The 26,827-nt window shown below is 39.5% G+C and overlaps 1 protein-coding gene across 14 annotated transcripts in view; it reads left to right on the top strand.

Moving 5' to 3' along the window:
• Window positions 1–26,827, top strand: part of Gas2 (growth arrest-specific 2) — a 133,621-nt gene that overhangs the window by 15,689 nt on the left and 91,105 nt on the right. For 3 of the 14 annotated variants that reach the window (XM_017589558.3, XM_039087544.2, XM_017589559.3), the window contains 4 exons: window positions 5,645–5,742; window positions 6,639–6,809; window positions 14,963–15,127; window positions 23,880–24,001. In XM_017589558.3, the coding sequence (XP_017445047.1) occupies window positions 14,980–15,127; window positions 23,880–24,001 (270 nt within the window). In that variant the 5' untranslated portion in view covers window positions 5,645–5,742; window positions 6,639–6,809; window positions 14,963–14,979. The other 11 variants (XM_063271101.1, XM_063271093.1, XM_063271079.1 and 8 more) reach the window with 10 other exon arrangements.

Here is a 26,827-nt window from a genome sequence, read left to right on the forward strand (position 1 = left end):
AAGGCAAAGAACACTGTCATTAGGACAAAGTGGCAACTGACTGATTGGGAAAAGATCTTTACGAATCCTACATCTGATAGAGGACTAATATCCAATATATACAAAGAACTGAAGAAGTTAGACTCCAGAGAGCCAAATAAACCTACTTAAAAGTGGGGTACAGAGCTAAACAAAGAATTCTCAGCTGAGGAGTATCGAATGGCTGAGAAGTACCTAAAGAAATGTTCAACACCCTTAGTCATCAAGGAAATGCAAATCAAACAACCCTGAGATTCCACTTCACATCAATCAGAATGGCTAAGATCAAAAACTCAGGTGACAACAGATGCTGGCAAGGATGTGGAGAAAGAGGAACACTCCTCCATTGTTGGTAAGATCGCAAGCTGGTACAACCACTCTGGAAATCAGTCTGGACGTTCCTCAGAAAATTGGACATTGTACTATCTGAGGACTCTGCTATACCACGCATATACCCAAATGATGCTCCAACATACAACAAAGACACATGCTCCACTATGTTCATAGCAGCCTTATTTATAATAGCCAGAAGCTGGAAAGAACCCAGATGCCTTTCAACAGAGGAATGGATACTGAAAATGTGGTACATCTTCACAACGGAGTACTACTCAGCTATCAAAAACAATGACATCATAAAATTCATAGGCAAATGGATGGAACTAGCAAATATCATCCTCATACCCAATCACAAAAATACACACATAGTATGCAATCACTGATACTTGGATATTAGCCCAAAAGGTCAAACTACCCAAGATGCAATCCCATGAAGCTCTAGAATGATGACCAAAGTGCGGATGCTTCAGTCCTTCTTAAAAGGGGGAACAAAAGTAGTCATAAGAGAAGATATGGAGACAAAGTTTGGAGCAGAGTCTTATTGAATGGCCACTCAGAGCGTGCTCCACCTGAGGATCCAGCCCACATAATACAGCCACCAAACCCAGACAATATTGCTGATGCCATAAGGGCATGCTAACAAGAGCCGGATATAGCTGTCTCCTGAGAGTCTCAGCCAAAGTGTGACAAATACAGAGGTAAATGCTAACATCAAACCCTTGAACTGAGAATGGGGTCCACATTGGAAGAGTTAAGGATTGAAGGAGCTGAAGGGCTTTGCAACCCCATAAGAACAACAATACCAACCAATCAGAACTCCCAGGGACTAAACCATCATCCAAAGTACACATGGACAGACCCATGGCTCCTGCTGCTTATGTAGCAGAGATGTCCTTGTTGGGCACCAATGGGAGGAAAAGCCGTTGGTCCTGCCAAGGCTGGTCTCCCCAGTGTAGGGGAATGTCAGGGTGGGAGACTGGAAGGCGTGGGTTGTTGGTGGGGCAACATCCTTGTAGAAGAATGGGGAGAGGGGATGAGATTGGGGGTTTCGAATGGGAAACCCAGAAAGTGTATAACATTTTAAATGTAAATAAAAAATATCCAATAAAAAATTTTTAAAAATTAAAAAATAATTTTGAGATGTAGTTTCAAAAATTATTTTTGTTATTCCAAATATCAGACAGTCAATCACATCGATTTTTGGATATCAATAAATTAAAATTTAACAAATGTCTGTAGTCCTCTTATGTACAAATGACAAACAGATTGAGGAAGAAATCAGGGAGCTAACATCATTTACAATAGCCTCAAATAATATAAAATATCTTGGGGTAACTAATTAAGCAAGTGAAAGACTTGTATGATAAAAACTTTAAGACATTGAAGAAAGAAATTGGAGAAGATAACAGAAGGTGGAACGATCCCCCATGCTCATGGATTGGGAGGATTAACATAGTAAAAGTGGCCATCTAAGCAAGGCAGTCTACAGATTCATTGAAATTTCCATCAAAATTTCCACAAAATTCTTCATATATTTTGAATGGAAAACTTTCAGTTTCATATGGAAACAAAATACCCAGGATAGCTAAAATAATCATGAATAATTAAAAAAAGCCTGCTCGATGTATCACAATCCCCATTTGTAATTTGCACTACAGAGTTATTGTAATAATAACGGTGTGGTCGTGGTATTAAAACAGTCCCTGTGACCAGTGGAATTGAATTGAAGACCCAGACATAAATGCACACACCTATAGATACCTGAGTTTTATGAAGAAAGAAATGCACAATGGAATGAAAAGAGAACATTTTCAATAAATGGTGCTGGGTAATGGAACAAAGGCTTAACATAGATGGATATACACTGAATCTGCCAGAATAGAAAGTGGGATATAACCTTGAATTCATTGTCACAGCAGAAGACTTTCTGGGTAGAACACTGTTAGCACAGCCACTAAGATCAACAATTAAATGCCTCATGAAACTGAAAAGCTGTAGGACAAAGAACACTGTTGTTAGACTACGACAACTACAATTTCACTTTACATCCAAACACCACTTCGGATTTGAACCAGTAGCATGATATTGCCACTTCATAGATGTAGTTTGACTTTTCCCATACGTTTCTATTGATGAGGATCCTACTCTCTTAGTATAATAAATATCACTGACTTCCAAATAGTAGTGGCAGCTTAGTGCAGGGGGAAAGATTTTTATAAACTACACATCTGATAAGGGGCTAATATCCAAAATATTTAAAGAACTCAAAAAAACTAGATATCGAGGGCTTATATCCAAAATATACAAAGAACTCAAGAAGTTAGACTGCAGGGAGACAAATAACCCTATTAAAAAATGGAGTTCAGAGCTAAACAAAGAATTCACAGCTGAGGAATGCCGAATGGCTGAGAAACACCTAAAGAAATGTTCAACATCTTTAGTCATAAGGGAAATGCAAATCAAAACAACCCTGAGATTTCACCTCACACCAGTGAGAATGGCTAAGATCAAAAACTCAGGTGACAGCAGATGCTGGCGAGGATGTGGAGAAAGAGGAACACTCCTCCATTGTTGGTGGGATTGCAGACTGGTACATAAAACAAGTGATGTATATTGGTGAGAACATGGACCAAGGAGATCACTCATTCATTGCTGATGGGATGTGCCAGCTTGTATAGCCACTTTGGAAGTCAGTTTTGTAGTTCCTCAGGAAGATGGAAATTGATCTACCTCAATTCCAGCTATACCACTGTTTTTGTGCATATACTTAAAGGATGCTTCATACTACCATAGATACAACTTGCTTAACTCTATTCGTTGATTTTTCTATTAATAATAGCCATGAGTTGGAAACAATGTAGATTTTCCTCAAAAGAAGAATGGATAAAGGACATGTGTTATATTTACAAAATAAAGTTTTACTCAGCCATTAAAAAACGAGACCATAAGATTCACTTGTATGGTGGTTTGAAAAAGCTTGGCCCATGGGAAATGGCACTATTAGAAGACTTAGCTCTGTTGGAGTAGGTGTGTCACTGTGGGGATGGGCTTTGAGGCTTAAGCGCTGCCCAGTTCAGATAAGAGCCTCCTACTGGCTGCCTTTGAACCAAGATATAGAACTCTCAGCTCTTTCAGTATTATGTCTACTTGCATGTTGACAAGCTTCCCACCATGTTAATAATGGACTGAGCCTCTGAAACTGAAAGCCAACCCCAATTAAATGTTTCTCTTTATAAGATTACTTTGGTTACCTTCATAGCAATGGAAATTCTTGCTCAAACAACTTGTAACCTGATGGTACTAGAAAAAATTATCCTGAGGGAGGTGGTCCAGACTCAGAAAACCATATATGTCATATATTCCTTTATATGTGAATATTAATAGTTAAGTCAGTAACCTGGGAATAATCTATGGAACAGAGGTTGGGTATACATTAAGGGACTTGGGGCAGTAGGGGAGATATAACTCTCAAGGAGAGGGAAATAGAATAGAAAATTATGGATGGATAGAGGGAGACTGGGAAGATTAAGTGCAGAGGTGGAGGGAAGAGTTCTAGAGGGAAGGAATGTGGGAAGAGACAGCTAAAATTAAGGGCATTTTGAGGGGTAGTTTGGAAATATAATGTAGTAGAAATTTATACATATGAAGATTACCTATATCTCAAATAATGGGGGAAACAGAGCTCCAACTTGCCATCTTTTTTCACCAAACAAAGCTTCCAGTACTGAGATTGGATTACATCTATTTGAGCTGTTTGTCAAAAGGGCAGCATGGGAACCCTTATACAACTCATACTGTTGCCAAGATTATAGGTGGCTCTCTACAAACTGATGGCGAGTCTCCATTGCTTAAGACTACACCTACAGAACTCACTGAACATGGTGAAGTTGAGCTGGTGTTATGTCAGCTTTTCTTTTGTAAAAATATATTTTCTTTTTTTTAAACATATTTTCTTCTCTCTTTTAAATATACAAGTCCTCTGTGTATATATCATGGCTTTTAGTTGACTATTTATATGAGATTACTGAATGCGAATAAGTGATTCTCTGATTTTTATGCCGCCTTCTTGGGCTCTTTCGGTTTATTTATTTTGTCCTATTCTGATGTGATGAATTATGTTATATTATGTTATGTTATATTCCCTTAGAAGCCTGTTTTGGGCTGAGAGTCAGGAAGGGATGCATGTGGCTGGGAGGGAGATGGGGAGCACTCCCTGAGGGTGGAGGGGACTGTACTGAAGATACACTGTCATCTATTTTCAATAAAAGAGAAACAACAACCCCTGTGCTATTATTTCTATCACCAAAAGAATATTTAGCTCAGCTGTAAAGTATGTAAGAAAGCAAATCTAAGTTCCTTGTTCCTTGTGGTATTTTCGTACTAGATCTGCCTTAAAGGGCAGAGACTGACATGCTACATAATTTAAACTTAAAAAATGGGAATGATGGGCCATGGGGAGGCGGGGAGAATGTGGTATTAGGCTACTTCAGTGCCCTTGAAAGCTCATTTTATTTCTTGAACCAGGCATAGCATTATCCACAAGTCAGCAAAAACATCTCAAGTCACTATTTATAACTGAAGTAATGAATAATGAGACTTATTTTTATCTAAGGGAGGATAGAATTTAAGATTTTTAAAGTCCAAGGTGGTAAACTGTTTGAGCTCATGGGATATCTCTTGAAAACACATCTTTTAACATTCATTAGATGATGATGTTTTGATGTTAAAAGGATATAAACTTTTATGTAAAGTGCACAGGTTCAGAAATTCAGAATGCCTTGTGGAAGATAGTTCTATGAAAATTAAAACCAGGTCAAACTGAGAAATGATATTCCTCATGGTTATGCATGCCAGTTCACCAAGTTTTGTCTGTTCTGTTCTGTTCTGTTCTCTTTTTTCTTTTCTTTTCTTTTCTTTCCTTTCCTTTTCTTTTCTTTTCTTTTCTTGTCTTTTCTTGTCTTGTCTTGTCTTGTCTTTTCCTTCCCTCCCCTCCCTCCTTCCTCGCTCTCTCCTCTCCCTCCCTCTCTTCCCTCCCTCCTTCCTTCCTCCTTCCTTCCTTTCTTTCTTTCTTTCTTTCTTTCTTTCTTTCTTTCTTTCTTTCTTTCTTTCTTTCTTCTTTCCTGCTCTTTAAGTATGTTCGTTTTCAGTTAGAGGAATGCTTCTTTTCTCCTTCAGGAATGCTATGGGGAGCTGTGGGGCCAACATTGCAGTAGGCAATGTAATTGAAATGAAAAACGTCACTACCCTAAGTTTTCCCATTGTCTTTCTCTTTTTGTTTATCTTATCACAGCATGCAAACAACTGGTGCCATTTCTGGTTAATAACCAGGAGCAAATAACCCTTCCTGGTGGAAGCAAGAATAAATGTGGAATGTACTTTCAATGGCAGGTAAAGTGGTCTGCCTTGCTTTGCTATTGTAGATTTACAGGTACTGTTTTTTTGTTGTTGTTGTTGTTGTTGTTGTCATTTTCTGGTAAGAGATGTGAGCATGACTCACTCCATTTTAACCTGGTATCTAGGAATCAGCTAGTGCCTGTGTGCTGCAGTCAAGCAGGCTGGATATAGAAGTATACAAGGTGATCCCTTGCAGACTCTGTGGGAAGTTGAAACCCAACACTCAGCTAGAGGCTCCTGTCCTTCAGAGGTGAACCAGACAATTCAACATCTGTCTACCTCTTACAAAGCTTTTCATCTTAAGTTTCATATCCTAACACATAGCAGTTGGGTTGAATTGTCTGTGATGTTCAACACAACCCTGAACTATGGCTAAGAGAAGGAAGGACACAGTCACATTTCCTTTCTAAAGTAGAAACAGCCCTGGATGCAGACCCCTCAGAAATAATATTTAAACAGAATTTTAAGACAACACATTCTATTTAGAATGAACACTGGCCCAAGTTACTAGAAAGCTCATGCCACTGAGTGTGCAAACTCACAGGTCAGGAAAGAAAAACTTTCCAACATTCAATTTTAACATTGTGCTAAAGTCATTGACTGTTAAAACCCCCGAAGTTAAATATGATACCCTCCCAGCTCCCCACCCCTTCTGTCTTAGCTTAGTGTTTGGGGGACAGACAAGGGGCTGGAGCTTGGCCCCAACTCGGAATTGCTGCCAAGGGCTTGTAATACAATCTCTCCCATTTGAAGGGTAAATCAGTGTCAACCGCATTTGCTGTCCAGCAGTAAAAAAAGTAAGAGTTTTACTTCCGCTTGGTCCGTGTGGACTGATGAAATGTAGGAAATCTGTTTCTGGCGAGAGGGATTAAAATCATTTTCCCAAACAGCACCAAGAGGAGCCATCACAGAAGTATGAAGAGGGGCGGTGCGGCCACAGCTGCCGCCGCCACCGAGCTGCTGGGTTGTGAGGAGCGGGGGGCCACAGGACCTGCGTCTGGAGGAGCCTCAGGGGTGCAGCCCAGAGTGCGGGTGCTGAGTCGCAGGGAGCAGCTGGCTGGGTGAGCACTCGCAGCCAGGAGGGGAGCCAAGCTATTACTGCAGGCAGGACCGGAGGGGGGTGGGGTGGGGGACTGGAAGCAACATCCGCAGCAGCTGCAAGCAGAACCAAGGGTGAGAGGTGCTCACTGCAGCGGGAGACATCCCGGTACCCAAGAAACAGCTTCCACCCCTCCATCCCTTTTGTTGAGCAGCACCAGAAGCCCTCTGGGACCGCTCAACCAACCAGGGGCGGAAGTGAGGAAGTCTCATTAGCACTTGGATGTAAATGTACACATGCGTGGTGATGCTCAAGCTTGTCTGTAACGCCCTGCATGCTCTGTGGTTAAGGGGAAATGGGGGCGGGGGAGTACGCACGGGGAGCTTGGTGGTCTTATTCATATTTCCTGACATTTTAACTCAATGGGGGCAGAGGAAAAAGAGGTCAGGATGTAATTTGCGGTGACTGTTTTGTTTTTGATGAATTGGGTAGAGTTGACCCTTCTCTGTATGAACAAACGTTGAATTTATCTATAATTTTGTATTTCGATGTGGTGTTTCATTTTAGCCCAGCTTATTTGTTCATGAGCAAAGGAGCCAACTTTTTTTTTTTTTGCATTAATTACCCTGGCAAAATTAAATTGTATCAACTCTAAAGGATTGACTTGGTCCAGACATTCTGAGTGAGTTCCTAGTGTCGAATTAGAATGGGAGCAAACTCAGTGCCCAACATTCTGTTTTTTGTATTCTAATGCACATATAGGTGAGGTGGGTTTTTTCTTCCAGTTACTATTTTTAAATCACGTCTTTGTTTATTTTTTTCTATCTTCATCGTTATTTTTATGGACTCCCTACCCACCAGCCCAAACCTCTCTCACAAAGCTTGGTTTGTGCATAGGAGATTTTATGTAGAGGAAATAAGATTGTGTGTTCCGAGGGACACTCAGTTGGCCTCATGGCGTTAAATAAAGGCTCACACAGGTGGGGAGTATCCTCCAGGCACAGGAAGTCCTCCTTTTCTTCCCACCAGTCCCAAGAGACTCTGAGAGGCAGGGCTGAGAACAAACCCTTATGCTCATTGCTGTTTTTCCCAACCAACTTCTTAGTCTTGTGCTCCTAACTACAGCTCACATCTGACTTGCCTAGCTTGTCTTTGGCATCTATCAATGAGCCCTTCTCCAAGGAATGCCCTGCTCTAGCTGTGGAGAGGGTGGTGGTCGTCCTTTCCAACATGGGTGTTCAGGTTCTGACTGCCTGAGACAAGGTAAGAGCCCGAGGAACCAAATCTAGGACATAGTGCCTTGGCCATGTGCCTCGGAACCTGTACTGAGGGCTGCCTGAGGAGCTTCTGACTGGGAAAGAGAGCTTGGGTTTCATCTCTGTGACGTTGAACTTTATGTGTATTTCTTCATTTTATCTATAAGCATTCTACTTTGTGCAGTGGACTGTGCTTTGCAGGGAAATAAATCTACATGGCAGAATTCACTGGACTCAAAGGACTTGTGATTGGCCCCTCTCCTCTAGTTTTCTAGCATGGCACCAAGTTTGGTACCAAGCATTAGTTAAACTTTGAGTTTGAAGATGTGGCAAAACTTTAGGGCTTAACTCAGCCTGCAGGAACATGACTTTTAGAACTCTGCTGCAGAACTGGAGGGCTGTGCGGGTGCAGGGAGTGCTGAAAAGACCTGAGCTGGTTAAAACATCCAGTATGCTTCCAACAACAAGTTTCCAGGAAGTTTTGATTGAAATTTCTGTAGAAATTGTAGCATTATTTTGGTGGTTTGTGACTTTGGTATTGTGTCCCAAAGAAGAGCTAGTTTGTTTAATTTTTCTTGAACTTTCCCAGAAGCCTTCCAATGACTGTTATTAGACTAGAGGAAAGAACAGGAGGGAGAGTAGAAGTAGCTCTTGCCAAGGTGGGCTAAGGTGCTTGGTAACTTCCTGTATTAGATGTTTTCAGGGCAGTTCACCTGATATGTTTCTATTCTCTTTTCTTTATGTGAAGTGTGTGTGTGTGTGTGTGTGTGTACATATATAATATTGTACACAAATATATTTACATATATAGCTGAAGAAAATGTGGAATTCTGATAGTTAATTTTTATATTTGAGTTAAAATATAATTTTGTGTTATATACAATATACAAATCTTTTCACAAATTAAGGGCTTGCCAAATTGAGTTATATAAACTTTTGATGTGAGCCGTAACAGCTTACATATAGCGACTTTAGATGGTTTTCTACTCAAATTGTATCTCATCGTAATCTGGCAGGGGCCTAAAAGTTTGTGCTTCACTGTCTGGAAGAATGGGTAAGTAGAATTTTGAGAACAATGACTTGTAGAAAGTCTCAACTGCCAGAAATACTTTGTCTTGAGAAAGAATTTCGTGTGTGTGTATGTGTGTGTGTGTGTGTATGTGTGTGTGTGTGTGTGTGTGTGTGTGTGTGTGTGTGTATGCGTGTGATCATTTTATCCAAGAGAAGTTGCTATCTGGCTATCAGGGAGAAAGATACCTGAAGAGTTAGTAACAGAGATTGTGTACAGGGAGGGAACAGAGGTTTAATAACTGTGTGAATACTCTATTACTTTGGGCAAAATATCTTCTTAGGCCACAAGTCTCTTAGGAGTATTTGAGAATTTCTCTTCTCAACTTTTCCAAGGGCTTTTTTAGTCTGTCCTCTAGTTACTAAAGCTGTATGTTATTTTGCCAGATACTTTTTCAGTTTATTTTGATTTCATCCCTGACAGAGGTTATAGCTCCATTACAATTTCTAAGTCTGTTTTTATGTTTAAATTGTGAACTTTATTTTCTGATTAGGCTCCTAAATTGAGGTTTCACATTTATAACTTGGAATGGAGGTACAGACATGTGATCCCAGTACCCAGGAGCCTGAGGCAGGGACACTTCAGAGTTTAGGTCAGTGTGTGCTGCACAGTAAGTTGGCATGGACCGAGCTGCAGAGTCAAGCCAAATTAAATGTGAACGAACAATAACAGCAGCGTTCTAATGAGAGACTGAGAAACAGTGGACAAGAACAGGAGAGGAAGGGGGAAGTATATGGGAAGAGGAGGAGGAGGGGATTTGTAGTCAGGATTTATTGTGTGACACATAAATCTGTTTCAATAAGAGGAAAACATGGCAGCAGCGAGGATTTTGCATTCAGAGCATTGGTTAAAGATCAACATCTTCCATAGATGTTACTGGTTGGTTAAAAGTAAGTCACATGACAATAAAGTCCTCAGTTGAGTCTAGCTCAAAATGACATTTCTCCTGTCAGATTTTGGAAGAGATTTGGATTGATATATTCATTTTGTTTTTAATTTTAAAAGACGGGTTTAGTGACCTATAATCTTTGCTTCTGCATTGTTTGGAAACTTTAACATGTAAAACTTAATGGTTAAAAGTGGGGTCAACATTGTAGAAGAGAGCTAAGATTGCCTCTAAAGGTAAGACACTGGGATGCACATCCTTTAAGTTTCACTGCTTATAGTGCTTTTTTATAAGGGAGATGAGAGGGGTGGAGGGTGAAAGGGAGACAGAGACGTTTGGGTAGTAGCTACAGCCACCTGTTGGTTTCAGTGAGTGCAGAACATTGCCATACTAGTAGCTTATGATTCTTAACTGACATCGAAGTACAGTATTCTTTGTCACCATCTTTAACCCCATACAAACTACTCATTTTGCTGCACATAATTGAAACTATGTACCTAAGCTTGGATGCATATTTCAACATGAAGAGAATGTTGGAGCTTTAATGATGTGCAATGTTCATATCTTATTTGTTGACATTTCATTTTCTTCTCTTTGCATATTGATTGATAGTTATGAACATTTTATTTTGTTATAGAATTTCTTTCCAAAATAAGTCATTGGATGTTTTATTTTGGCACATTTTCTGGTGGTAATAATTTAGATTGCATATAAAATGTATGGAACTTGAAATATTTGCCAAGTAACATCATAAATGTTGAATCTTCACAATTATCTTTGAAAGCTCAGGTCTAACATACTCAACATAGATTCAAAAAACTCAGATTCAAAAGGAAAAGTCCAGTGACACATACAGTTTCTAAATGGCTAGGCCACGAGCCATTGTTTTACCTTCAGATGTTGGATTTCATCTCCTTTATTGTATCTGTTCATTAGCATTCCTAGTGAGAGCTCCCAGGAAGATGTGAGTAGTATGTTTATTTGTTGTGCTTCTGTCTTTTCTTTACAATTTATTTTCCATATAGTATTGTCTTATATAGATATATGAAAATTTGTTTTCTCTCATGCCAGTCTTCTAGATATAGGAGAAACCATTTGACAATAATCAAAGCACACCTAGGAGTATGGAAGAAGGTTTCTTTTTCCCTGTCAAAGCAAAATCTATGTTTTCAGCTTCATTCTGCGCAATAGGCTAGACAGTCTTTAAGCGTGATGTCTAACTTTCAGGCTCATTAACTTTTCTCCTCCTTCCCTCAGGTTTGTCCAAGTCTCATCATATCCATAATTGCTATTCCAGAGTCACCTTTCCTACGGAAAGACAGGGAAAACACACACTCTCTGAACAATTTTGTGTACTTTTCTGTATGTTTTTTCCCTTTAAGGTTTATTTTTATTCATTCTAAGTCCTGACAGTTCAGTTACCAGTTACATTTAGACCCAGAAAGCTTGTAGGAGCTCCTATTTAGTGAATTCATATGCATATTTGAGGCCTTACTCTTGCCAATTGGGTGACTTTAATATTTAATGAAGTTATTGATGGGCTTTTAAAATATTTGGATTACATACATTTTATTGAAAATATCTTTCATTGTTTAGGTATGAAAACTTTTTCTCCTTTTCCTGACACTCCTCTGTTCAGTGTCTCATTTATCATTTTATATTCTGTATTTAAATTTACTACTAACATGCTTTGTAGTCTTGGGAACTTTAAATGTGCTCCAAATAACTGGAATGATATTTTCATTAGTTTTTTTCTAGGATCTAACTCAATTCAGCTATACACACATATTTATTAAAAATTATGTAAGGATTCAATCCCATACTTTTCTTTTATTTAACTAGTATGAACTTTTAAAAAATGACATACCCTATTTTCCCTCCCCCTTGTCCTCCTCTTGTACCTCCAAACCCTATTCTTTATTGTCTTCATTTCCTTCTTCCTTCCTCTCCTCTCCCTCTGTGTTTTCCCTCCCTTCCTTCCTTCCTTCCTTCCTTCCTTCCTTCCTTCCTTCCTTTTTCTCCTTTTCTCTTTCCTTCTTTACCTCTTTATAGTTCAGTCATTTCAATGAGAGTCTGCTTCATTATTTGGTGAGTTCCTCAAACACCATATTTTTTCCATCTAGCTGGGTCCATTTCTGTTTACCAGCTGATTTTAGCCAATTCTAAGGCATATGTATAGAGAGTTTAAGAAAACCCACTGAGTCATGTTCAGTGTAGTTATGATTTCAAATATGGAAAATAACTGGAGAGAAATTATGTTGTCCATTTTTTTTTCTTTTTAGAGAGGATTCAGGGAAGTCCTATCTGTGAAAATACCTTTGTATCTCTCTGTATTTGTCATAGTTTAGTTATTTAACCTTTCTAGTATTTGAATTACCAACTAAGCCTCTGGGGAAATCTGACCCCATTTTTACTGACCATCTCTACTAAAATTGTGCTTATGTACACAATTTTAAACTAAAATTAGCTTAATCATCCTTACTGATTTTAGTTATTTCATCTGTTCATATTGGGAGATAGTTTGGATTACATTTCTGGTGAAACACAAGAGAGATTGCATGAGAAATAAAGGTGCCACTGTCAAGGAAAATAACAACTTCACTGTTGAGAAATGTTGAGGGGAAGGATTGTTGTCTCTGCCTCGCTGGAACTGTTACATGCCATTAGGCTCACTGTAAGTGATCCCCTGATGGATTCTGTGCTGAACAATGAGCTTCAGAACCTGAGGCGTCTTCTTGCCTTTGTAGAGTGACACAGGGCTCTGAAGCATCAATGGGAGTCACAGGGCACACAAAAGGGTGAGGGTAGAGTTACTGTGAGACCATATCTCACTTTCAGGGAAGTAGTGGGAGAGATTGTGTCTTGAGAAGGAAGACAGTTTAGAGGTAACCCTTTTAAGATTTCAATTAGCTATTTAAATGTGTGATTCATGTGCTTAGATGTATGATTGATTACATGCATGTTGACAGGCTAACAACCTTGTTGGATCCTGATTAGCTATGGACAGAGGTATTGTTATGCTGGAATGAACATAATTTTAAAAGAATTGGGATTGAAAGTATTTCAGGTGTCTTTTGTTTTTGATATTTAATTGTAGACATTAAGGGAAACCCTAAGCAAGCTGTTACTAACTGGGACAGAATAAACAAGAGCAATGTTGTAATTCTTATGTTGACAGTCTTGTAACCTTTGGCAAGTTGTAGTAAACACAGGTCACCTTCCTAGTGCTTCACTTCAGATATCTAGAGAATGTCAAAAGAGTGAGTTGAATGCATTGGAAATGAAACTTTTTTAAAAAATTAACCTAAATAAATTAGAGTTTGAGAATAACTATAAAGGAGTACTGTGCAAAGTTTGAAGGAGTAAAACCCCGAAGACAGCATGTAATTTAGTCATTTTGAAATGCTTAGATGAAGGATCCAGGAGGTCAAATGCATCTAATGAGTTGCCTGTTGCAAATAGTCTTGAGATTTTTGTCGCTTGGGTGGACTTCTTTTGGTCATTTTATGCACATACTGATTTGTAGCCAGAGCAAGTCCTATGGTGAAATAGCCTCTAAAGGAAATGCCTGAACCGTTGCGAACAAAGGTGAAATCATTTTAGATCAGATCAAAGGCTGCTTCCATATATTTACTTCACTTACATAGCATCAGGTTTTTCAATAATTCAGAGCGGGCTGGAGATGTAGCTCAGTAGGTAGAGTGCTTGCCTAGCATGCAGAAGGCTCTAAGACTGCTTTCTAGCGTTCCGTATGCCAATAGGTGGGCCACATCTGTAGTCCCAGAGTTCAGAAGGCAGGGCAGAAGACTCAGAAGGCCAAGGCCACTGTCTGCTATATAGCATTTTGGTTATCCTGGGTTACCTCTGACTCTGCTTAAGAAAAAAAAATAAGCAAAGGTATATATACTTAAGGTCAACTTAAGTATTTAAATACTTAAATATATTTATATACTTTAAAATATTTAAACACTTTATGATTCAAATAGAGGTTTATGCTTTTCATACAGTGAAGTGATCAGGTCATGAAATAATCTTATTTATTTACTTTTACTGTGCTGTGTATTAACACAGTATATCTAATATGAGAAGCAATTCTTTCTCTGCCGCTCCTATTTTAGATATAAAAATTATCATACTTCTACTCTAAACTGATTACAAACAAAACTCATTATGTATGACTAAAATAAGGAAGATTCAAAGCAAGGCAAGCATCATGGTAGAGGAGCAAAGGCCATCAGAGTCAGTGACTACAAGAATAGTGTTTTCCACTAACATAGTTGTCTTTATGGAAAGAGTTCCATGTGAGGATGGCAGAACAAGATCTTAGCCTAACTGTACAGTTATGCCACAGAGTCAGATTGCTTATGACTCTCTTCCCTTCTAACTTTGGTCTTCTGTGATTTTCAGAGTGCTAGTGGAGACCCTTCCTCTCCTACTCAATACTTGTGTTTTAATCGTGTGTCCTTGAATGAGTTTGGCCATCACCAATGAGTTGCATGCTGAGCTGAATCTTTTAGGTATCAGTCTTACCAGCAATCCCCATATGTTTACCTAAAATCATGTGAATACCATCAGTTGCTCATGTTCAACACTCAAATTATCTGGAAATCTCTAGCTTAAAAGACACTAGACACTAAAATCTCCTGTATTTTACTATAGGAACTACATTTTATAGTGTTCCTTCCCCTTGAAGCTGCCCCTTTCCAAATACATTGTTTTACATGAGCTAAGCATTTATTGTTTGATTTTCTCTCTGACCTTTGATTGTTTCTGTTACCAAGTGACTGACTAAAAGTTAGAAAGTCAGACAAATCAAGCAAATAATGCTTCCTGGGTTTAATTATTAATAACTTGAGCTGACATCACAGAAGCCCATGGGTGAGGCTCATTGCAATGTCATGGTGGTAGAAGTTTGTGAATTTTAACTTGTGTGAAAAGCTATTGCTCTTTTGTCTCCACACTAGGTGTTAGGAGTGGATAAATGATGTGCACTGCCCTGAGCCCCAAGGTCCGCAGCGGACCTGGCCTGTCTGATATGCATCAGTACAGCCAGTGGCTGGCCAGCAGACACGAAGCTAATTTGCTGCCGATGAAAGAAGACTTGGCCTTGTGGTTAACCAATCTATTAGGTAAGGTTATAAGATATCACTTTGTGAGCAAAGATAACAGTGTCTTGTGTATTTTACCTCCTCTCAGGGTGTTCTTCTCCCAAGCATGTGACCGTAGCTGGGAAAGAAAGACCTTCTTTATTAGGATTTTTCATCTGGGAAATCGAAGCCTGTGGAAATTTAAATGAATTTCCCAGTGCCTCTCACATTAACTGTGTTTCATATCCCCACATCCTGCACTGGAATGTGGAAATCTGTGGTCAAGTTGCCTATACTGTTCCTACTCAGGTCTGATTTATTTCTGACTCACAGGTTTGCAACTGACCATTTTGACCTGTGCTTTGGTTCAAACTACAGGCCCTGTGAAATCTGCTTCTAAAACTGTCTTTCTTGCCCTACTTTCACATCACACCTTCCAAAGCTGCTGAGGGCAGGAACTCAGGGAGAATACCTATGCTTCGTCCAAGTAGACTGACTAGAGTCATTTAGCTTTGACCTGAAATCGGGTTTTTTGTTTGTTTGTTTGTTTTTGTTTTAAATATACATTTTTGGAAAAGCAGTGTTGTTGAGAAAAGTGACAAGTGCATGCTAATGGTGTCTTTTCTTTTGTCTGATGAATTTCAAGGATCAAAGTATAACAATATTTTGGTACAGATTTGTACATATCATATATTTAGCTGAAGCATCCCCAGTAACAGATTTTCCCAGACAGGGAGAGTGAGGCACAACTCTAGGACCTTAGAGTTTTCAGAATGTAGGACTGAACTGTTGAAGAAGCAGAGCCTGGGTGATGCTTTGTGGTTAGCAGACTGGATGCACTGATACTATTTTATTACTGAAGCAGTCCTGCAAGCTGCAGACTTCACTTTCTAGCTAGGAAGATGGGGCTTATGTACTGCATCCTTCTGGCTAAAATCTAGCAAAGGCAGGGAACCAGTTTGCCTTTTACAGGGTTTTCTCTGCTTCCTGGTTTTTATACACATATGCCATATTTAAAAGGCTTTGTCTATGGAAAGATATGTGGTTTTTTCTTCCTCACAAGTGCCCCATTTTGACTAACTTTATGGTTTAACCAAAACTACTAAATGTCAATATAGATAATATACTCTTCAGAAAGGTTTTTAGAATCCCTTTCCCCCAAGCAAGGTCCTCCACCCCACCAGGGGACTGTCTCTAAAAGAAGGAGGAGACTTGCACTTGGTAGTAATTCACTTTTAACTTCATCAAATAGGCAGTCGTGGCCTCCCTTGCCTTTGCCCTTCCAGGGCCCACTGTTATTAATGTTTAGCCATCTGCTACAGATGCAAGTTGTCATTGGAATTATGATACCAAAATTCAGAATATGGGCTCTAGTACTTTGTACAGTTCCTCAATCATAGTTAATATCAAATAAGTTGTTGTTCCATTCATAAAGTCCAGTGAAATTGTTAATTATTTCTTTAAAAAAAAGCCTCATTGCGGACTGAATCATATACTGCCTTGAAAAAAATGGTACTGATTGTAATCAGTAGTGTGACCAACAAAGGGCCATGGAGGTGTTAGGACAGGAGGAATGGGAGTGAGTACAACATAGCCCGGTTACACAGGCGTGACCCAGTGTTGGGTGACTAGGTCATCACAGTGTTTCATTTAACCAATGTGATCATTCTCAGAGAGGCTCGATCAGTGTGAGCAGCCCTATACAGCCTCAAAGAACAGAGTCAGTGTGTGTAATGGAAAGATCCTTGGATTAGAAATCAGGAGACCTGGCTCCTTTCTGGGCATCAGGAGACCTGGCTTCAGCTTCTGGCTGTTCCACTGGTAGGAAACATGCCCAAAGTCACTCAGCTATCTGTTCTGGGCTTGGTGTCCTCAACCATAAATGAAAGAGTTGGAGGAGATGCTCTTTAATATTCTTTCCAGCTCCTAAAATCTAAGTTTCCAAGAAATCTGAGTCTGGAACTTTGGTTTGGGGAGTTTAGGTCAACAAAATAAATATATAAGCAAAGTAAATATGTAATGGATAATTTTTTAAAAGAAGCAGATTATCTTGTTAACTCTTTATTAGTAGTTGTAGTGAATGAAATGGATAGTTTATGAAACTCTGCAGACAAGGAATCGTGAAGGGATTAAACAATGTAGTTACTGAGTACTGTCTTTCAATGGAGTAGAATTCACCTCAGGTAGAAAAATACTAGGACTCAGGAAACACTTCCCTGATAATTTGGAAAGGACTCTGAATACTTGGAACTGTTCAAAGTGATAGAACATGTGGAGATCAGAAAATAAACATGGTGTGAGTAATAATGAGAGATGAAGAGCTGAATGGCTTTGTTGGACAATGGTTTTCTTATAAGTAGTAGCAACTCCCAGTGTGCACTTGCTTTGGAAGGAAAACTGTAAACAATTTGTTGTTGAGGATGGAGCACTCAGGGTCAGTGCCCTTGCTGCTTTAGTGGAGGACCTGGGCTATGTTCTCATCACTCATAATAGGCACCTTAGAGCCATCTGCAACTCCAGTCCAGGGCATGTGTTGTCTTCTGTTGGCCTCTGTGGGCACCACACACATATGGTACACATAAACTCATACAAGTACACGTACACACACACACACACACACACACACACAGAGAGAGAGAGAGAGAGAGAGAGAGAGAGAGAGAGAGAGAGAGAGAGAGGTTTTTAAACCATCTTTTTATCATCTGAGTACTATTCACATATTTTACTGTATAGTGCTGTCTCTCACATCTTAGCTTCTGTGTGCTTATACCATAGAACTGTCCTGCTGGTAGTGTCTGTGTTGGCCATGTTTCTGTACTAAGCACCAAACTTTTCAGTGAGAGAGAAATGCTAAGCTTTTAGATTCTTGTTCTCATGGGGTCACACTTGCAGAGAACTTTGATGATTCCATTTTAGTTATCTTGTTTAAAATTATAACTTTAAAAATGAAAATGCGCTTTTTAAAGGATGGTCAGTGATTGAACTTGGATGTTTCTGATCCTATGCATAAACTGTCAATTGGATATGGACTTTTTAAAAGGACAATTCATTTTAAGATTCTTTGAAGACCAAAAAATGGATGAGAGAATGCATGTTTTGCTAATAGATGAATTTATGTCTCTAATGTGATATGTGATACTGTAAATACCATTATAGAGTTCTAGTCATAAAGATGAAGAGACAGTAATGAACTGTGAGTCACCCCCAGCTTATGTAGTAGTACTGGCTATCCTGTGGGATGTGTGCTAGTTGAAATAGGCGACATGACTTGTGAGGAGGTCACTCTCTGTGTTTTGGAGCACTCACATGCCCTGGCATCTTGCAGGAAATACTCTGTGACTGTGTAGGTCTGCTGCATTTTTTGATTGTAGCTGGGGCCATGGACTAGCATATGTTAAACATTTAAGAAAGACTGAGCTGAGCCATGAAGATTCTACCACCTTCAATAAGAATGTGTGCTGGGCTGCCTCTTACATGGTGCTTTCTGTTACCCATTACTGACATGTCTGATACACATTAAATGCACATGTTCTGTTTGTACTGTAAGCTGTCTACTTGGCTCCTTTAACTTGGAACCAAGTATCACTCACTCACTGTTTTTGTCTCTACAATGTATCATGACACTAAAAGCTTATGTCAACAAATGTTTAGGAAATTTTAATTATCTCTTTGAGCATAAAGAGTGTTATATATAGATAGCCCTAGATTGCAGCAGTCATCCATGATGGAGAATTAAGTATATCTAACTCTGTGGTTGGTAGTGGACTTCTGAGGATTGGGTTGGTGTGGCTATGAGACAAATGTAGTAGCAAAATGTTCGTGTCACTTGGGTTTTTATATACTTTAGAAATTATACTTTATCTTCTATTAGTTTTGTTCAGTGATACTGAAGCTATTTGTATTGTATTTTAAAGAAAGTCTTATCAAGCATTAAAAAGAGTTGATGGGTTTATTATCTACTTAGAAGTACCCTCTATTTCCCCCAAATCTAAATTACGCTGAATTGATTTTGCTTATATCACTTAGAAAGTGCATTGATAGTTGACAGTATTTAAAGTTCCACTTTCCTGATATTCTTCATGGGTAGACAAGAAAATTTAGCAGTTTTCAATTTAGCATAAGTGATGCGTTTAAATTTTCCAATTATTTTTAAAACTACAATTTTCTTTATTAAAAAGTAAACATTGAGCCAGATGTGGCGGCATAAGCCCTTAGTCCCAACCCTTGGGAGACGGAGGCAGGCAGACCTCTGTACAGGGCATGTTCCAGGACCGTCAGGGCTGTTGCACAGAGAAACCCTGTCTCAAGGAAGTCACTGCTATCAAACACAGCTGTTGTCCAGTAAGCGTGGGACAGAAGGGTCTTCCTACTGCAGGGCACATTTTCTTTGGGTTATCATGAGCTCTGATGTCATGAGTCACTTCCTATATCACACTCTCAAGATTCAGTCTCAAAAATACCAAGTAATTTGAGATAAGGTAATTCACTGTTAAAAATACTAGCTTGGATTGCATTAGAAAATGAATGATATATAAGTTCTCTAGTAGTGGAAGGTACGGAGGGATTAGAGCTTTCTACGGTAGCATCAGAATTATCTTTAGACACTAAAACTAAACCCGGTTTCCTCTGCCTTGTTCCAAAGCAGCTATTAGAACATGGCTGCACAATCTTCTCAGCTATGTCCCAGGCATCCTGTTCACTTCACAGTCCCAAGATGACCATTTTCACACTTCTATGTAAGGAAGCAGAACAATAACAATTTCATTTGGAAGAATGGTCTGCTGTAGGAAATAGTCACTGTATGTTCAGTAAATATTGAAATTGTCAAGATGAATGGCTGAGAGCACAGACTTTGAACCTGGAGTACCTGGGTCAAAGGGCTCTGTGCTAATTGTGTGGATTTGTTTTACAAAACAGTAAATAGTAACATGCACTCTGTTGTACTGTGAGAGTCCTCCCTAAAAATCCTAAGGCTGATGATGTTTTTCTTCATTAGCCTTTAGGGCCAAAAGGGCCAGTGCCTACTGTGCTACTCAATCAGATGCCTTGGTCACTACTAGCCAGTTATCGGTCATGACTGAAAGGATGTCAAATTAAAGTTCAGTACTGTGGATGCAGAAAATAATTATATAAATTCAAGATCAGAGTACCTTAGGTTGATCTTTACACCCATGGCACTTATGGGCTGAAGTATCTGGCAGTCCAAAATGGTTTAGTGGTACCCATCTATTATTCTTGATTCTCTAGACATGCTCAGACATAGGAAAGGCGGGGCTATGAATGTGGCAATGATCTAACTCCAGATACACCACACCTTGTGTATGCTTTATAATCTGATATGTTGCCTAATACAATAAGGAAGACCTGATTTTTGAAGCAGAGGTCATTAATCGCATGCTATTTTATTAAGGAATTATAATTCCTTCTCACAGCCTGCTCTTATGGATAAGTTTTGGGTAAACCCAACTGGCATTGTATTCTGCTTTTTCCTTAAATGCTGTTAGTGATATGTGTGGAATGTAAGTAGAGTAGTGAATCATTCCATAAAACTATTATAACTGACTTCTTACAATTATATAGTACATTAAAAATATATATTTAATGACTTAATATTTTGATGGAAAATATATTACATATAAAGGATTTTTTAAATAGAACTTTTCAGTCTTGCATTTTTCCCTCATTTGAGGCAGTCCATTTCAACTATAAAGTATATAACAGTCTCAGTTTTAGCCAAAAACCCCACCTTTCTAAGTTATAAAATACACAGAATTGAAAGCTGACACCTAATATATTCTTCATTGGATACAGATGTTCAGTGTAAAATTTTTTTCAGTGTTCATAGTGGCCAGGACAATGGACATTTGTGAGATCCAAGGAAAATCAAGTGAAATGTGTAACTCTGGGCAAATTTCTGATGATTCTTTAATGAAAACTAATTTTCTTTTCATTATTAAAAATTCTTTTCAACTTATTGTAGTCATCTAGTCACTTTAAAATATGAGGAGGAGTCATAAAATTGCTGTGGAGTTTAACACATTAAGCTCCTTCCAGAGGCAGGATATCTTTGCAAAATAAAAAAGGAATCATTCAACAAAATCAGTTAAGAACTTGGTGTAAAGTTTATTGTGATATTTAAACATATCTCAATAAACTGACAATTTTAGGCCACTATTTCTGGTATTGATTGCCATGCCTTCTTTCAGGATAACTTTCTCCTCATTGGACTGACATTCCGAGCAAAGCATACAATTTTTTCTGCTGGCTTTTTGTGTTTTAAGACTCCTATTCTCCTTTCTGAGTCGACTGAACTCAATGTATATTTAAACTCAATGCAGCCTGCACAGGAGAATCTCTGGGGTCTGCACTTACACCACTGCTGCTTTGTGACCTGGAGAAGTCATTATCCTAACCAGAGGCTGGCACATGAGCTACTCAGCAGGGAAAAAGAACAGAAGAACTAACTCCTTTCCCCTCTGATACACTCCCCCCTGGCATGTGTGTGCACGCACATATGCATGTGTGTGCGCGTGTGCGCGCACACACACACACACACACACACACACACACACACACACTACATGAACGTCATTTCAAACAGATTTTTCTTTAAAAAAAAAGAAGTTTAAACATTGGATACTGTAAGTGTAAGTCAGTAGTTTTGCCGTGACTTATGTAGGCTGTATGTAAGTGTCCTGCACTTTTTGTAAGATAAGCAAATAAGCCTGTGTGAGCCCCAGTGTTTTGTCAAGGTTTTCTAGACGTTTTAGTTGTTCATTCACATGCTTGCTGATTGCATTTACCTGGCACTCATCACATGAATCATACAACGATTACCTCTAGAGGAGATTTCATTTAAAATGTTTATCTGTTTGTGCCCAAGGCCTTGACCATGAACTGGTCCTGTTGCCTGTACCTTCTGAATGCTGGGATTTTAGTCATACAGGTCTAAGCCTGTTGTTTGCAGTGCTCAGGATGGAACCCAGGGCTTTGAATATGCCAGGCATGCACTGTACCAACCAAGCTGCATTCAGTCCTGTAGGAGATTTAAAAAAGACACATCTCAAGTGGTTCATGTCATATTGAGGAAAGTAGAGCTTTACACAAAACATGTAATTTCTAAAGGAAGAACATGTTTGGTATGCACCCCCAAATAGAAGCTATTTGTATGAATGACTGTATAGAAGAGTAGTGAGCTCTGAGAAATCAGTTCCAGGAAGCAGAGTAGGGAGATGGACTTCAGCCAGGGACAGAACAGGACACTGAAGGCAGGTCCATGCCAGGAAGAGTGGAAGGCTGTGAGGGATCTGATCAAGGCAGATGTGAAGCATATGAATAGAAAGGTGGTCAGAGGGATCACTGGAGCCCATTGGATACTGGGATAAATTGCACAGATTCGCTTTGCAACATAGAGGTGGGATAGAGCGTGTTCGGCACAGCTATCTGTCTGGGTAAAAAAAGTTGAGTCCACACCTAGGGAACAACCCCCATGCCTCCTGTTATCATGCTAGTCATCAGTCTATGATGGATGGGCAAAAGAGGTAACTTGAGTCAACAGGATTTGTGACTTTTAAGTTTTGGGAAATCAAGGCAGAATAAAAGCACCCCAAACCCAAGAACAAACAAACAAACAGTCAACCCACCCAGATCACTGAAAATGAGGACCAGAGCAAAGGAGAGGAGGGCCTGGGAAAGTTGCCTTGTGACAACTATGGCAAGATACAAGTAGTGCTTAAATTTGGGGGATCATGGCAGCTGAAGGGTGTTGAATTCCTTGCGATATGACTAAAATGTTCTGAAATTGTGATGATGACTGTACATTTCTAAATATATGCGCAGTATTTATAAAAGGTCAAATGAGAAAGGTGGTTGAGTGATCTCAGTAAAGCTATCTAAAAATTAAGAGGAAAAGGAGAAAGAAAATATAGTCTGGGATCATTTTAGAAAAGTAAGAGACTAACTGGGATCCAGTCAAGTATAAAGATGATGGTTGAGGACCATAAGCTTCAGAGAGCTGTGCTGACTCTGTGAGGGCCATTGTGGGGAGGAGCAAAGCTGAGCTCTGGGCCTAACTGCCGTCTCAAGGCTCTACTCAGAAGGGGAATGCTCTAATGGGTTTTATGTTTTACTTAGGTACCCATGTACCCCAGGCTGGCTTTCAGCTTCAAATGTAGCCAAGGATGATCTTGAGCTACTGATTGTTCTGCCTCTTCTGCGTGAGTGATTTGATTGTGGTTGTGGGCCACCACCTAAGGATTTTCATATGTGTTGCTAGGGAGCGAACCTACGCGTTTATGCATGCTAGCCATGCACTCTAGCAATTGAGCTGTTGTTATAATTAGATGATGATATATGATATACCAGTTCTGTGTCACAGGCCAAAATAATTGAGGGGGCTACCAAGGATGAGAACTCTTTACATGCAAAGAGACCACATGCACATTTATATCTAATACATTTTGTTTTATTATTTCTGTTAATATAGAAACCCTATGAAGGTTAGTTCTTTGAGTTTCATTGACTGTTTTTCATTTTTGCTGATTGTTAATTGTGGGAAATATTTTATCCAAGATACCATTTGTCAAATTAAAATGAATTACAATTTTTGTACAGTTAGAATGCATATAAAGTATTAAGGATCTGGCCATGAAATGAAAACATAAAATGCCAAGAAACCATGCTTGCGGCCATTTCAGTGAATTCACTTCTAATGAAATGATGTTCTTTAATGTGACTCTGATGTCTGTTCTAGGGAAAGAAAATGTTTTTGTAAAACTCTGTTTTATTATTCCAGGGAAAGAGATAACAGCAGAAACCTTCATGGAGAAGTTGGATAATGGCGCCTTGCTCTGTCAGCTTGCAGCAACGGTGCAGGAGAAATTCAAAGAGAGCATGGATACCAACAAGCCTGCCAAGGTAAAGTCTCTGTAGAGAAGGCACTGCTGAGAGGCAGTGCGCCCGTGTGGATGGTCCCCATGCAGAAGGCACTGCTGAGAGGCAGTGCGCCCGTGTGGATGGTCCCCATGCACAAGGCACTGCTGAGAGGCAGTGCGCCCGTGTGGATGGTCCCCATGCACAAGGCACTGCTGAGAGGCAGTGCTCCCGTGTGGATGGTCCCCATGCAGAAGGCACTGCTGAGAGGCAGTGCTCCCGTGTGGATGGTCCCCATGCACAAGGCACTGCTGAGAGGCAGGTACCCCTGTGTGGATGGTCCCCATGCAGAAGGCACTGCTGAGAGGCAGTGCTCCCGTGTGGATGGTCCCCATGCAGAAGGCACTGCTGAGAGGCAGTGCTCCCGTGTGGATGGTCCCCATGCAGAAGGCACTGCTGAGAGGCAGTGCTCCCGTGTGGATGGTCCCCATGCAGAAGGCACTGCTGAGAGGCAGTGCTCCCGTGTGGATGGTCCCCATGCACAAGGCACTGCTGAGAGGCAGGTACCCCTGTGTGGTTGGTCCCCATGCAGAAGGCACCGGTGAGTGGCACATACTCTTGTATGGACAGTCCCCATCCAGAAAGTACTTTGAGAAATGGATATTCCTGTGTGAAGGTTTCCCAGTGCAGAAGACACTGCAGGAACCACGGAGCCCGGAAGCTGGTTTGTAATTAGGGAACATGTCATCCTCTTTGCTATTTTATTAATTACATACTCCTTTTAGTAAGTGTAATTAAGTGAAAGATTATGGAAAGCTGGTGCTGTTCTAAGAGCTCATTGTCCATAAACTGGCTACATCTGAAACACCATCAAAATCAGTGCAGATATAACTGTCATTGAGTAATGAAATAAATCAAGCACAAAGGTTTACTAAATAGATCCATTGGTGTAATGCAATATAGTGTAATGCAATGTATCTGAAATGTTATTTTTGTGTGTTTTAATAAGTATTATCATTGATCTACACAGCTTTAGGCAAATTATTTTACTTTTTAATTGCTCAATTTCTTAATTTCTTTTTGGGAGTTAAGTCTAATCTTTTTAGCTCTCACCAGCATATTGGAAAAATACAATACTCAGTAATTTTGAGTAAACAAGATAGATAATAGTTTTTCATTTTTAATATGTAAGGGAAAGAAGAAAAAACAAAATTCAAAGGATGTTGAAGACAGCTTAAAGAGGAAGACACACAGAGTTATGAATGGTTCCTGCACCCATGGTGGAGTAGAGGTGCAGGGCATGTGTGTGTTTATCAGCAAGCACTTAGTTTTGATAGACTTCATCTTTATACATATGTAAATATATTTTTATTGTTTAGAGTTTTCTTTCAAATGTTTATTAGTATACAGTGATTATGACTACCAATGGATTTTATTATGGCATTTTACATTTTATATCAGTGTTCACGTTATTATGTACTCCACCAATTCTGAGGCTCAGTTGTTTTTCTTCAAAGCAGTTCCATGATGCTGTCAGTTAACCCAGGGCCTTCCAAACTCCGTTACCAGGAGTAGCATGTGGCTATTGTTAAGAAATAGACTGGAATCCCGGCCCGACCTTCAGTCTGCTTCCCTCTGGAACACTTCCTGAACACATTTCTCAAAAGCTACCCAGGAGAGCCGTGTGCTGTGCTGCATGCCCATGTGTTTTCTTTTCACGTTTTCTCCCTCCATTAGAAGGTCGCACATCCCAAGGGATTTGCACAGCTGCTTTGGCTAGAAAGCAGCTGCATAAGAATATCGCAGACACCACCTTCCAATTCCAGTTCTGATGCCCTTGCTTCAGCGGAAAAATGCTTTATACAATGCTTAACAGCAGACACTTGTCCTTACACCGTCATCTCCACTGTTGTGGGACAGACCTTCATTTGATTTAGTAATGAAAAGTACTGTCCTGAAAGAGAGGCCAGTTTGTACAGAAACTTTAAAGCAACTAGCAAAGAAAAAAATGGCATTGTCACTAGGCTTTATTTGCAGATGTCACTAACATGCATTTTTATTGTTGTTAGGAACAAAAAGACCAAAACCCCAGGTTAGGATAACACAGAGGAAAACTGCCCTGCTAAGAATACTATATAGTTTTTTGGTTTCATTTGTTTTAGAAGATGTCTTTTCAGGCCAGAAGCAAGGATCCACAGAGTTGTAATTTTTTAGCAGTGAGGTGTAAGACAGGCTTGTGCTAGCTGTTAACTGGCTCTGTCTGATGCTTAGTTTTTAATCTTTAATTTTCAGTTAGTACTAATTATTTATAATGTAGTAATGTGCACTCTGGATAAACAGTGTATACCTGCTGTGTAAACAATGCATCATTCAAAAGTTGAAAATCAGCATGGTTACTATTACTGTGTCTATTACCACTTGTAAGTACTAATTCAACTCATTCAACTGCGCATGTCACCCCATCTACATCCCTTCCCTACATGAACGAGGGTTGACAGCCCTTAGTGAATATTTTCAATTACCTAGGAGAAATCAGTGCTTTGTAAACATCCATTTAGCACATCTATAGCCTCTGAGACCACATCTTTAACCATTCACTCTAGTCTTCATGGTAGTGCTCAGACACTATGGGAGTGCTGAGACCAAGAACTTTTTAACTGCTTTCTTCTAAAGCCTCATTTATATAATAAAACTATAAACAAAAATAACAAAATAAAAAATTCTTGCAAGTTCACAAGAACTGCAGTGAGATTTTATAAAATCTGGATTTTCTTTTTTGTTTTTGTTTTTTTGCTTTTGATTTTTTTCCATCTTTATTAAACTGGGTATTTCTTATTTACATTTCCATTGTTATTCCCTTTCCCAGTTTCC

This window comes from Rattus norvegicus, chromosome 1 (assembly GCF_036323735.1).
Source record: "Rattus norvegicus strain BN/NHsdMcwi chromosome 1, GRCr8, whole genome shotgun sequence".
Lineage (NCBI taxonomy): Eukaryota > Metazoa > Chordata > Mammalia > Rodentia > Muridae > Rattus > Rattus norvegicus.